A 13805-nucleotide genomic window follows, 5' to 3' on the forward strand; every position below is an offset into this window, starting at 1 on the left:
TATAAATAGAAATAGAAATAGAAATAGAAATAGAAATAGAAATAAGAAATATAAAAAATATAAATATAAATATAAATATAAATATAAATATAAATATAAATATAAATATAAATATAAATATAAATAAGAAATAGAAATAGAAATAGAAATAGAAATAGAAATAGAAATAGAAATAGAAATAGAAATAGAAATAGAAATAGAAATAGAAATAGAAATAGAAATAGAAATAGAAATAGAAATAGAAATAGAAATGGAAATAGAAATGCCAGGAAACAAAAAGTTGCCAGAAACAGAAGTGCCAGTGCCAAAGGTTTTCTCTGTTTATTCTTTGTGCTTTCTCCACTGATGAAAACAAGAAATGTCCATCAAATCAGAGGGAAGGGGTGGATTTGAGGAGCAGATGGAGGGAAATGGGTCCAGCTGAGTGTGCAGAAGCAGGGAGGGTATTCCAGCTCAGGGAACATCTCTGGAGCTAGCAGGGAAACCTAGAAGAGTAAAGGGAAAAATAAAAATAAAATTAAAAAAAAAAAAAAAAAAAAAGAAGTAGAAAGATGAAAAGAAAAAAAAAAAAAGAAAAGGAAAAGGAAAAAAGAGAAAAAGGAAGAGAACAGCAATAGAGCGTAAAATCCTTTATTTCTGCCAACCTGCCAAACTGAACACTCCATCAAATTATTCCAGAGGAGGGCTAAAAGACCTCAAAAGGAAACTCCGAACTTTCACTTTGACACGGAGCAATGTGAAAAAAATCTCTGTGGAGCAGGACAAACAGCCAGGCCTTGGGCTGCACTATCCCAAACTGGCCACAGAGTTACCAGGCGTTTCCAGCGAGTGATCTGATCCAGGCACACAAACAGAAAATGGGAAACGGGGCAAAGGCTGTTTCCTGCTCCTCTTCCGAAACAAGAATCGCAGCTGCTCCCTCTGGAGAGATCGGGCAGTGGGAATTCTGTGCCTCAACATTTGCACAGCCCAGCACACCCCGGGGTGAATATTTATTCCCAGGATTACCCTGGAAAAACTGCTGTGAGCTACAATATCCAGCGGACACGGCCAAGTTTGTGTGCCCGGTATGCCTTGCTGATCAAAATTTATTTTTTCATGCTTTTTATTCTATTTTTAAACACAGTTTAGATAAAGATTTTTAAGGGATACCACGATTTTTTTTTTAAGGGCGAGCAGCAGAATTCCTGTAGGCAGCGGCACCTTTTGATTCCTGCCTACAGCAGCCTCTTAGGAGACTTAAAGGAAGCTTGGAAAAAAGAGGGAAAGGTAGTTTTTACACAAGCAAATAGCGATAGGACAAGGGGGACTGGTTTTTAACTTGCCAGAGGGCAGGGTTAGGTGGAATATTGGGGGAAAAAAATCCTTCCCTGTGAGGGTGATGAGGCCCTGGCACAGGGTGCCCAGAGAAGCTGTGGCTGCCCCTGGATCCCTGGAAGTGTCCAAGGCCGGGCTGGATGGGGCTTGGGCCAGCCTGGGATAGTGGAAGGGGACTGGAATAAGCTTTAAGGTCCCTTTCCACTCAACCCATTCTGTGATCCCAAAGACACATCCAAAATCGCCTTTTCCATTCCAAATACCACGGGACCTGTCGATTTTGTGTGTTCACCCCCAAACTGCTGGAGTCACACCGGGTCCACGTTAAAGGAAAAAAGCAACGCCCACGCAGCCTGTACGGGGTGAAAACACCCGGAAACGGGGCTCTCCAAAATACAGTATAAAAACACAACCCTCAGTTTTTAATTCGCTTTTCTTGGGCTTTTCTTGGTTTGGGATTGTCTCTGGGTGTTATTGTTGTTTTCGTGTTTGCTTTTTAAATTATTTTCTTTTCCCAAAGCGGCATTTTCGGCCCCTCGGTGACTTCCAAGAGCCGGAACCGGGATCAGATCCGATCCCCGGTACCCCTGGCCCCGCCCCTTGCACCGCCCCCGTACATTGATAGGCTGACGTTCTTGTCCATCAACTTGTCTCCGCTCCATTGGCTGCCGCTGGGCGGTGTTGACCAATCAGCAGCGTAGAGGGGCGGGCCGAGGGCGGATTTCCCGCTCGGTGGCGGGAAAGGAGCTGCGTTTGGCGCGAAACGGGCGCGCGGCGGGGGCGGGTCGCGGGGCCCGAGCGGATTCCGGGGCCCGAGCGGATTCCGGGGCCTGAGCGGATCGCGGGGCCAGCCCGGCTCCCCTCGGCTCCCAGCGCCTTCCCCGGCAGCAGCGGGAGCGGCAGCAGCGGCGGAGGGATCCTTCCCAGGGCGTCCCGGTAGAATGGCGACGCCGGCGGGCGGGCTGGAGGATGCGGAGCTGCGGGAGGCGCAGCGCGATTACCTCGATTTCCTGGACGATGAGGTGAGACGGGCCGGGAGGCGCGGGTGCTGCGTCCCCTCCATGTCCCTCGGGGTTGGGAAACACCTAATCCATGTCCCTCCCCCTGTATCCTTAGGGATTCGGGAGCATCTCATCCCCATGTCTGCTCCCGAAGTTTGGGAACAGCTGGGCCCTGTGCCCATGCGCCCCCTCCATATCCATTCCCCCGGGAGTTGGGAACCGCCTGATCTTTGTAGCCCAGGGAGGGGGGATATCCTGGTCCCTGTGTCCCCCCCATTCCTAACAGGGGTAAGGGAGCACCTGGTCCCTGTGTTGCTCCTTCCTGCTTAGCCGGTGAGATAAAGGGGATCCAGCTCTGCAGGAATGGGCTCCTGGGGGGTTTTTCACACAGGCGGACATGCAAAGTGAGTTGATTTTTGGGTGTCTTTCCCCCACTCCCACTCGCAGGAAGACCAAGGGATTTACCAGAGCAAGGTCCGGGACATGATCAGTGACAACCAGTACCGGCTCATCGTCAACATCAACGACCTGCGGCGCAAGAACGAGAAGAGAGCCGGCAGGTGGGTGTGGGCCACTGGAGCACATGGGGCACTGGGCCTGAGAGGGATTTCAGAGGTTCAGCCCTGGTTCTGCAGATCATTTGTCACAAGAAAGCTCCAAACCTTGTCCTCTGGTGAAAGCCAGGGCCTCCCCAACCTCAGAGAACAATTCCTTCCCAATATCATGCCTAACCCTTCCCTCTGGCAGCAGAAAGCCATTCCCCCTTGTTCCAAGTCCCTGTCCACCTGTCTCAGAGCCCCTTTAGGCACGGGAGGGGGCTGTGAGGTCTTCTCTTTGTCTTCTCCAGGCTGGACAACCCCACTTCTCTCAGCCTTTTTGAGGATGTTCAGGGATATTCTGGGCCAGCCTTGCCAGTCTGGCCAGGGTCATGTGAGGCTTTCTAGATATGCTTGGAATTGTTCTGCTCCTGGCTGTTGGTGCCAGCACACCTCACACAGAGCTGTGATGGACTTTGCTTTATTTCTCCTCCTGCTCCTGGTAAACTTGTGGAGCAAGCTGGGCTGTGGGAAGAGTGTTGAGGAGGAAGGGTTTGACCTGTGTGCTTTGTCACCTCCCTGTGCTGCAGGCTCCTGAGCAATGCCTTCGAGGAGCTGATCGCCTTCCAGCGCGCCCTGAAGGATTTCGTCGCCTCCGTCGACGCCACCTATGCCAAGCAGTACGAGGACTTCTACATCGGGCTGGAGGGCAGCTTTGGCTCCAAGCACGTGTCCCCACGGACACTGACAGCCTGTTTCCTCAGCTGCATCGTCTGCGTGGAGGGCATTGTGACCAAGTGTGAGACTGGGGGACACCCAGGGACTGTGGGTGTGGAGGGGCCAGGGGTTTGCTGTGGAGGAGCTGGAGCCCTCCAGAAGCTCTGGCATGGAGAGGGACCTGGGACAAGGGCCTGGAGGGACAGGGGGAATGGCTTCCTGCTGCTGGAGGGCAGGGATAGATGGGGTATTGGGAAGGAATTGTTCCCTATGAGAGTGGGGAGGCCCTGGCACAGGGTGCCCAGAGAAGCTGTGGCTGTCCCTGGATCCCTGGAAGTGTCCAAGGCCAGGTTGGACAGGGCCTGGAGCAACCTGAGATCGTGGAAGGTGTCCCTGCTTGCCTGTGCTGGGGAATAGGGAGCTTGGCTGAAGATCTTGAGTGTTGGGGTGGTCTTTAAAATCAGCAAATCCTATCCATGTTTGACAGGGAGTTGTGATCCAAGTGCATTTTAGTGTTGGAGACCCTTTTGGGGGCTGTCTGCTGACAGAGGGCTGGGACATCCCACCCCTAAGTCCTCTCTTTTCCAACCCCAGGCTCTCTGGTGCGTCCGAAAGTCGTCCGGAGTGTCCATTATTGCCCAGCCACCAAGAAAACAATAGAGCGCCGATACACAGACATGACCTCCCTGGATGCTTTCCCATCCAGCTCCATCTACCCTACCAAGGTGAGGTGAAGCAGCAGCAGGTTCCTCTAGGGAGAATGTGCCAGCTTCAGTATGGAGCTGGTGAGCCCCAGCCTCCAGTCCTGCTAAACAACCCTTTCTAGCGGCCTTGTGCAGGTTGGGTGATGCAGCCTGTGTTCCCCCCTCAGCTGACCCCAGCTCTCCTCCCTGCTCTCCTGAGAAATGGTGTTCATCATCTAATTTGGGTTCCTGCTTTAGGATGAAGAGAACAACCCGCTGGAGACAGAGTTTGGCCTCTCGGTCTACAAGGACCACCAGACCATCACCATCCAGGAGATGCCTGAGAAGGCCCCGGCGGGGCAGCTGCCACGCTCGGTGGATGTGGTTCTGGACGATGACCTGGTGGACAGGGTGAAGCCTGGGGACCGCATCCAGGTGGTGGGGACGTATCGCTGCCTGCCAGGGAAGAAAGGGGGCTACACTTCAGGCACTTTCAGGTGGGTCTTCCTTGGGCTTCAGCCCTCTCACCCTGCTTGGCTGGGTCTCTGGAAGGTGAGATCTAGCAGGTGGCCATCAGAGAGTTGGGTCAAACAGTGGCTTAAATCACCTGGAAGTGGTTTGTGCCTTCATCCTATTTAGCAGATAGGCTGAGTTGGAAAGGACCCACGAGGATCATCGAGTCCAGTTCCTGGCCCTGCACAGGACACCCCAACATTCCCCGCCTGTGCAGCCCTGAGAGCATTGTCCAAACTCTCCTGGAGCTCTGGCAGCCTTGGGACTGTGCCCATTCCTTGGGGAGCCTGGGCAGTGCCCGACCACTCTTTGGTGGAAGGACCTTCCCTGATACCCAACCCAAACCTCCAGCCGTTCCCTTGGGTCCTGTCACTGGTCACCAGGGAGAGATTGCTGCCACTTCTCTGCTTCCCCTCGTGAGGAAGCTGTAGACTGTGGTGAGGTCTCCCCTCACATTGTGCAGCTGTGACTTCCAGCTGTGCCCAGAAGGGTTTGGATGCTTTTAAGGGATGCTCCACTGATGGTCCAGCACAGTTGGAATAAGAGTGCTACAGCTGTCAAAGCTTCCCACCTCCTTCCAGGGCTTCCTAGAGCAAGTGATGGCCCTGTGGAAGCTTCTGCTGTGTCTCTGTGGGGTTTTCAGAGCTGACCACAGCTGTGTCCATTCTCCAGGACTATCCTCATTGCCTGCCATGTGAAGCAGATGAGCAAAGATGTCCGGCCTCTCTACTCTGCTTCAGACGTGGCCAAGATCAAGAGATTCAGCAAGAGCCGCTCCAAGGTATCTAAGTCTTGTGTCCAGGCATGAAGTTTCAGCTTGGCATGTGGCTAAGGAGGTTCTTGTTGGGTTGCAAGTAACTTCAACCCTCTTAGCAGGTTGTTGGATTTTCTAATTAATTTTCTTGGAATTTTCTGCTTAGACTGTGATCAGGCCCTGTGTTTTTCTTGCTGCTTCTGTACTGCTTGCACAGCATCCTTCCTGCTGGCAGCTCTGCTGTGTCTTGACCCTACCAGCAGGTTTCCAGGGAGTTTCCTCTGCAGGAGAAACACCAATTTTCTCACCCCAGACTGAGATAATGGGGTTCTGCCCCAGCCTCTCATGCTCAGAGCTTTCCTTTGTAGCATAGCGAGGACCAAGCCCTGCTCTCACTGCTTCCAGTGCTTGTTTGGGTGACAGTGACAAGATGGTCCTGTCAGATAAATCCCGCTGTGAAAGAAAACTCTGGCCAACAGTCTTCTCCTTTCCAGATAATTTTCATCCATGTGGCTCTGTGATAGGAATAAGCTGAAATTTGGGTAGAAAGGGTCTTTTAGAGTATTGTTTGTTCTTGCTTGCTCCAGCCCACATGACGGGCCGTGCTCTGCCTCTTCTGCTTTAGGATATCTTTGACCAGCTGGCCAGATCCCTGGCTCCCAGCATCCACGGGCACGAGTACATCAAGAAGGCCATTCTCTGCATGCTGCTGGGAGGGGTGGAGAAGATCCTGGAGAACGGGAGCCGCATCCGAGGAGACATCAACATCTTGCTGATAGGTCTGGGAGGGCTGGGGAGAGGCACCCTTGGGTGGTGTTGTTGGGGGTGAGGTGAAGGATTCTGGAGTTTTGTGGAGTAGCTGAGGTTAGACAGGGCAGTTCTGGAGGTTCCTGGCCCAGGGATGTGTGCAGGGCTGAGCAGGTGTCACTGGTAGGTCAGGTTGCTTTGGAACTTGTCCAGTTGGTTTTGAACATATCCAGGGATGGAGATGTGTCCAGATACGGAGTCATCAGCACAAGAAAGATGTGAGTGCAGAGGATACCTTGGACTGGAGTGCACTGGACCTGCCGTACTCTGGAGTCAGGCTGGGAGAGCTGGGGGTGTTCAGCCTGGAGAAGTCTCCAGGGTCACCTTGGAGACCCTTCCAGTGCCTAAAGGGGCTCCAGGAGAGCTGGAGAGAGACTTGGGACAAGGGCCTGGAGGGACAGGACACAGGAAATGGCTTCCCATGACCACAGGGCAGGGTTAGATGGGATATTAGGAAGAAATTCTTCCCTTTGAGGATGGAGAGGCCCTCTCACAGGGTGCCCAGAGAAGCTGTGGCTGCCCCTGGAAGCATCCAAGGCCATGTTGGACAGGGCTTGGCACAACCTGGGATAGTGGAAGGTGTCCTGGCCCATGGCAGGGGTTGGAATGAGGTGACTTTCAATGTCCTTTCCAAACCAAACCATTCCATGGTTCTAGGGGATCCCATGACCTCTGTGAGCTGTTATCCTGGTGTTTGCCCATGGTCAAGGAGACTTTTTTTTGTTTCTGCAGTCCCATTGAGGTTTCATATATTCTGAACTGTCCCCTGAATTGCCTCTTGTCCCATCCCTATAGCCTCAGGTCTCTTATCTCCATCAGTTTCCTTCCATGGGGTTATAGATGATGCTGGGAAGATCATCTGCTTACCTTATTTTATGAAGCCTGAACAAAACCCTTCTGTCCCCTTTCCCCTCCACCCACCCCTGCTCTGAACACCCCCAAACCAGACCCAGGTTGATGGTGCCGTTGGTATCCGGGGGATGAGTTATTTATTCCTAAATGTGTCATTCCCCATCCCAGGAGACCCTTCTGTGGCCAAATCCCAGCTGCTGAGGTACGTGCTGTGCACGGCACCCCGGGCCATCCCCACCACCGGCAGGGGCTCCTCCGGCGTCGGCCTCACCGCTGCCGTCACCACGGACCCTGAGACAGGTGAGGAGCACTGGGGTGATGGCTGTTAACTCCTGGGGGGGACTCTGTGACATCCTAGGCTGCTGATCTCGATGGTCTGGGAGGTCTTTTCCAACCTTTGTGCTTTTATGATTTTTGTTCTGCAGTGACACTTGCAGGACTTGCTCCACCAGAAGCTTTATGGTAGTGATCATTTGGGATCATGGAATCCCGTGTTTTGGGGTATTTTCTCCATCTCTCTTAGGTGCTGGCTTTCTTTACTCTTCCACTTGGTGCCACATTTGAGGGCTAGCAGCAGCCTTCCTCATGGGAAGACATTCCTAACCCTGGTCCTTATGATGCCTTGAGAGGCTGCCTAGAGCAGAGGCTAGACAGTGTTAAAGGAATAAAGTAGGTATTTATTAAAAAGGCCTTCAAAGGATGCACCTTGGGCAGTGCAAGAGCCTGGCCAAGGCTACACCCAAGATGGACGATGGATCACACATTTTCACATTTTTATAAGTTTTGGTCCATTTACATACTGGGGTTAATTGTCCAATTACAGCTTCAGTTAATGAAGTCCCATCCTCCTAGATTGCTCTCCTCAACTTGCTGTTATTTATACTTTTGGGGCCCAAAGCTGCAGTGGTGTCCTTGGTTCTCCAGCTGGAAAAGGATTGTTTTGTCTTAACTAAACTGTGAGGAGAGCTTGCTAACACTTCATGTGAAGTTCAGAGTTATATTCTCATGCAGTACAGAATCCGGAAAATATGGAAGCTAAAACCTAAGGCATCATGTTCCCTAAGCATTCTCTCTGCTGTAGGGTTGGGTCAGAGAGCAACCCAGAAGGATGCTGCTGCTCCTTGAGGTTCACCCTCATCCCAGGGGTGATGGGAATGGCAGGGCAGATGTGTAGGGCCGGTGGGTGACCCTGTTTTCCCCTGTCCCGTGCCAGGGGACCGGCGCCTGGAAGCGGGAGCCATGGTGTTGGCCGACCGGGGCGTGGTGTGCATCGACGAGTTCGACAAGATGTCCGATATCGACCGCACGGCCATCCACGAGGTGATGGAGCAGGGACGGGTCACCATCGCCAAGGCCGGCATCCAGGCCCGCCTCAACTCCCGCTGCAGCGTCCTGGCCGCCGCCAACCCCGTCTACGGCCGGGTGAGCGCTGGTGTTGCCCTGCCCTGGAGAAGGGAGGGAGCTGGGAGGAGGCAGCTGGTGAATTCCAAAAGATCCCCCAAACCAGTGACTTGGATGCATGGCACAGCAAAGACCTTGTTGTTGGTTTGGTGTCTGTTGTGGTCATGGCTTTGCTGGAGGAGAGGGGATCTCCTGGGGTTTCTCACCCTGTTTTGGTTCTTCCTGGGTGTTGTGGCAGCCCAGTGGACCCTCATGCTGGTGGTGACCCTCAGTCTTGGTGTCTGATCAGGGATTGCAAAAAATACTTGTTTTCCTTGGAAATAAGAGCCTTGCAGGATGAGGAAAAGTGGCTGTACTGCTGCAGCAGCCTGGGTTTGGTGTGGTGTCTAGCTGCCAGCACATCCATCCACCCATCCACCCATCCATCCATCCATCCATCCATCCACATCCATCCATCCATCCACATCCATCCATCCATCCATCCATCCACATCCATCCATCCACACATCCATCCACACATCCATCCACACATCCATCCACACATCCATCCACACATCCATCCACACATCCATCCACACATCCATCCACACATCCATCCACACATCCATCCACACATCCATCCACACATCCATCCACACATCCATCCACACATCCATCCACACATCCATCCACACATCCATCCACACATCCATCCACACATCCATCCATATCCATCCATATCCATCCATATCCATCCATCCATATCCATCCATCCATCCATCCATATCCATCCACCCATCCATCCATCCATATCCATCCATCCATCCATATCCATCCATCCATCCATATCCATCCATCCATATCCATCCATCCATATCCATCCACCCATCCATCCATCCATCCATCATCCATCCATCCATCCATATCCATCCATCCATCCATCCATCCATCATCCATCCATCCATCCATCCGTCCATCCACATCCGTCCATCCACATCCGTCCATCCATCCACATCCATCCATCCATCCATCCATCCATCCATCCATATCCGTCCATCCACATCCATCCATCCATCCACACATCCATCCACATCCATCCATCTATCCATCCAGGCCCAAGGAGGTCCCCCCAACCTCCCTGGCAGCCAGGACTGGCCTGTGAGGGTCTCCTGTAACCCTCACGCTGTCCTTCCCCAGTATGACCAGTACAAGACGCCCATGGAGAACATCGGCCTGCAGGACTCCCTGCTCTCCCGTTTTGATCTGCTCTTCATCGTGCTGGACCAGATGGACCCCGAGCAGGACAGGGAGATCTCGGACCACGTCCTGCGGATGCACCGCTACCGCAACCCCAACGAGCAGGATGGGGATGGTGAGTCCCATCCCTCCTCAGCCAGGTGTCACCCCTTGGTGGCAGCTCTTGGGGACTGTTTCTGGGGACTATTAGAAGTTGCTCCAGAGGGTAAAATCCTATTCTCTGTACGTTCCCCTTTCCAGCCATGCCCCTGGGCAGTGCTGTGGAGATGCTGGCTACGGATGACCCTGACTTTGTGCAGGAGGAGGAGCAGGAGCTGCAGGTCTATGAGAAACACGATGACCTCCTGCACGGGCCCAACCGCCGAAAGTGAGTCCTTCATCCCTTGGAGCTCCCTCAGGGTGTCCAGCACTGGGGGTTCATGGGTTTGGCCTGAGCATCCAGACAGTGCCAGCGATGCTCCAGCTGATCCATGGGTAGGGTGCTAAGGGAGCCTTGCTTGATCTCCTGTGCCAAGCGGGTGGAGAACATCTGGAGCCGAATTCCCTACGCACTTGGATGCCTCTCAAGGGGTATAAATGGATGGGAAGCCCATCCCCACTGTGGTTAATGTGGGTGTACGTGTGTTCCCACAGGGAGAAGGTTGTCAGCATGGAGTTCATGAGGAAGTACATCCACGTGGCAAAGATGATCAAGCCCGTGCTGACCGAGGAGTCTGCGAGCTACATCGCTGAGGAGTATTCCCGCCTGCGCAGCCAGAACGAGATGGACTCGGACATGGCCAGGGTGAGCCCTGGGGGCAGCTCCTTCTTGGGCCAGGAGGAGGGAAACTGAGGCACAAGCCTCTCTTCTTACAGGTGTTTTCCACCTTGGATGTGACACCTCTCGGTGAGGGTCACACAGACACCTCTCTGTCCCCCCAGACCTCCCCCATCACAGCCCGGACCCTGGAGACCCTGATCCGCCTCTCCACAGCCCATGCCAAGGCCAGGATGAGCAAGACAGTGGATATGCAGGATGCTGAGGCAGCTCTGGAGCTGGTGCAGTTTGCCTACTTCAAAAAGGTGGGGAGAAGGTGTCCCTCTGTCCCCAGGGGATCCTGGAATTGTCATTGGAAGGGTTGGACTTGGTGCAAGCTGAGCACCCTGGGTTGCTGGTGCAAATTTTCTTGGACGCAGTGTGGGATCAGGCCACCACTTTGGGATTTTGGGTGCTTGGGGTTGGTCCCTAAAAGCAGCTTGAGTGAAAATGAGATCTGAGCCCATCCTGCCTTTGCCACCCAGGTGCTGGAGAAGGAGAAAAAGCGCAGGAAGCCAGTGGAGGATGACTCGGAGACTGAGAAAGAGGATGATCAGGAGACGAAGGATAAGGAGGAGCGCAGGACAAGGAGGTAGGAGCTACAACAAGGGACTGGGAGGGACTTGGAGCAAATGGCCCCAGCTTCTTCTAAGATTGCTGCAGGCCTTGGGGAAATACCCCACCTTTTGCTCAGCCAGGTGATTTGTCCCACCCCATTTGTAGTAGAGGGACATCATAATTTCCTGGATAAGGAATTGGCTGGATAGCGCTGGCACAGGGTGCCCAGGGAAGCTGTGGCTGCCCCTGAATCTCTGGAAATGTCCAAGGCCAGGTTGGACAAGGCTTGGAGTAATCTGGGATAGTGGAAGGTGTCCCTGCCCATGGCAGGGGGTGGAACAGGATGGACTTTAAGGTCCTTTCCCACCCAAACCCTTGGGTGACCTCTCCTCCCCCTCCAGACGGAAGAAGGCGCGCACAGAAGGCGAGGAGGGCTCCTACGACCCGTACGACTTCAGCGACGCCGAGGAGGAGATGCCACAGGGTGAGTCCCTGGGTTTGGTGACACCTGGCTCCTTGAGGGGGCTGCTGGGTCTGCAGAGCCTGGGGAGCAGCAATGCTGCTGTTACCTGCGGTCCCTGGCATGGTACAGTACCAGAGCCACAAATCCATATGGGACAAGGTTAGATGGGATATTGGGAAGGAATTCTTGTCTGTGTGAGGGTGGTAAGGCCCTGGCACAGGTTCCCAAAGGCTCTGTGGCTGCCCCTGGATCCTTGGAAGTGTCCAAGGCCAGGTTGGATGGGCCTTGGACCAAGCTGGGATAGAGGAATGTGTCCCTGCCCATGCCAAGGGTTGGAGGATCTTTAAGGTCCCTTCCCAAACCATTCTGGGATTCTATTGCTGATGAATTTTTTTCCATCCACCTCCAAACTGCAGCATAAATAACAGTATTGGGAGGCAGTTTGGCATCACCCCCCACCCAGTAGTTTTGCTCTCTGGGTACTTGGTCACCAGGCACAGGGTGAAGGTAACTCTTCCTTCTGCTCCAGTTCAGGCACACCCTCCGAAAACGCCCGAAGCCTCAGGAGCTGGTGAAGGGAAGAAGCTGGATTTGGCTGAGCCAAGGTGAGTGGGGGCTGTCCCTGTGTGTCCACCTCTTCCAGTGGCTCAAGGCTGTTGTCCCATGCTGGAGATGCATCTCTGATGCTCCCAGCTCCGGTTTTGGCCTTTCCTACAGAATGCTGCTGCTGGAATGGGGAAGGACTGAGGCATCCTGGGCTGGGGGAATAAGGGGAAGGATTGGTGTGTGTTCTCCAAGGGTGATTCCCTTTCCCCTGATTAGGTTGAAGACATTCAAGGCTGCTCTCCTGGAGGTGTTCAAAGCTTCCCATGCCCAGTCTGTGGGCCTGAAGAACGTGATGGAATCCATCAACCGTGACAACCCTGAGCCCTTCTCGGCGGCTGAGGTGAAGGTGGCCCTGGCCCACATGCAGGATGACAACCAGATCATGGTGTCTGATGACATTATCTTCTTAATCTGAGCCTCTGGGCAGAGGAGCCCAAGTTTTACATGGACTCTCAGCCTGGAGACTTGGTGTTTGAATGCTTTATGTGACTGAGCTGGATTCTGGGGAGTTCATCTCTGCACTTCCTTGCTGTGCATTGCTGGCACCAAAAAAAGAGCCAGGAGCTCTGCATGTTCTTGCTGTCTTCAAAGTGCAGGATTTGGGAAGAGGTTTCTGCAAGGAGATGAAAGGAAAAGACCTAGGAGCAAATTGTCAGTGTTTTTAATGTATTGTTTTTAGCTTTGGTGTTAAGAGTGGTGGTGTTAAGCGTTCTAGCTTTTAAATAAAAAAATCCAACATTCAGAGGTGGTGAAGAGAAGCAATATGAGAGCTCCACTGTTAGTGAAACTTTTATTTCCCCCTTTTTTTTCCCATTTTGCCCCTATTACATAGTCTAGATCTGCTTGTCTCACAGGGAAAGGTGCCTAAAGCCTCTCCTCTTGGCTCTGCCCTTCCTACCCATCTTGTGGAGAATGATTCTTTGCAGTGGAGGGCCAGGTGTAGTCTGACCTAATCCACTGCCCATGAAAAGCTTGAATTTCCAGATTTCACATCCTGATGGGGGTTTTGTCCCCAGGGAAAAGCCTTGGGAGGTCTCAGAGCTGCCCAGGGAGTGTGTTCCTGACACAGATGGATTCCATCTCCTCCTGCTCCTGCCTTTAGCCTGGGATCATCTGGTGATGGCAAACTTTCAAGAAAAGCTGAACACTCAATCAAACCAGTTCTGGCTGCTTGTCCAGAGCTGCTGAAGGTTTGGGTTTTACTTTAATTTCTTTTTCTTTTGTTCTGGTGAGTTTGAGCTTTGGAGAAACCCCTGAACAGGTTTGTTGTTGTCACTGCTCATCTCCAGACTTGCACAGCTCCTGCTCCCTTCTTTCTGGGTGCCATAAATCTTTATTTGGGATATAAAAATGTCTGTACTGTCCCATGAGTGGCTGTTTAGGGGGGATGTAGAATTCCCACTTGTGGGGATACAGCTGCAGTTACCCAGATGGGACTTGTGCTGCTGTGGAAGGACTTCAGCTGCCTAGTGGGCTCTAAAAGCCAGATTTTGGAGCTCCTCTCATCCAACACAGCCATGACAGCAGGGTTGGAGAGGATTTTGCATGTTTGCAGCCTGCTAGAG

General features: G+C 52.8%; 1 protein-coding gene and 1 long non-coding RNA gene across 2 annotated transcripts; one reads left to right on the forward strand and one right to left on the reverse strand.

The window, feature by feature from the left end:
* Positions 1-296: 296 nt before the first annotated feature.
* Positions 297-890, reverse strand: LOC147654566 (uncharacterized). The gene is made up of 2 exons (XR_015282668.1): positions 645-890; positions 297-485 (listed from the first exon to the last, which is right to left on the reverse strand). It is a non-coding gene; the product is annotated as an uncharacterized LOC147654566 (long non-coding RNA).
* Positions 847-13002, forward strand: MCM3 (minichromosome maintenance complex component 3). Its single transcript, XM_023924233.2, has 17 exons — positions 847-2339; positions 2766-2878; positions 3445-3653; positions 4166-4296; positions 4513-4751; positions 5440-5548; positions 6147-6300; positions 7349-7480; positions 8394-8602; positions 9758-9932; positions 10058-10184; positions 10451-10601; positions 10739-10879; positions 11099-11205; positions 11573-11655; positions 12164-12239; positions 12457-13002. The coding sequence occupies exons 1-17, from the start codon at positions 2259-2261 to the stop codon at positions 12653-12655; spliced, it is 2436 nt and encodes an 811-aa protein (XP_023780001.2). The 5' UTR covers positions 847-2258; the 3' UTR covers positions 12656-13002.
* Positions 13003-13805: the final 803 nt, after the last annotated feature.

Source organism: Cyanistes caeruleus, chromosome 2, assembly GCF_971803275.1.
Source record: "Cyanistes caeruleus chromosome 2, bCyaCae1.hap1.1, whole genome shotgun sequence".
Classification (NCBI taxonomy): domain Eukaryota; kingdom Metazoa; phylum Chordata; class Aves; order Passeriformes; family Paridae; genus Cyanistes; species Cyanistes caeruleus.

Excerpts from the sequence above, each read along its gene's own strand:
- MCM3 (XM_023924233.2), top strand. The coding sequence starts at position 2,259 with ATGGCGACGCCGGCGGGCGGGCTGGAGGATGCGGAGCTGCGGGAGGCG. Across the intron at positions 4,752-5,439 it reads TACACTTCAGGCACTTTCAG|GACTATCCTCATTGCCTGCC; the intron begins GTGGGTCTTCCT and ends TCCATTCTCCAG. Across the intron at positions 9,933-10,057 it reads CAACGAGCAGGATGGGGATG|CCATGCCCCTGGGCAGTGCT; the intron begins GTGAGTCCCATC and ends TCCCCTTTCCAG.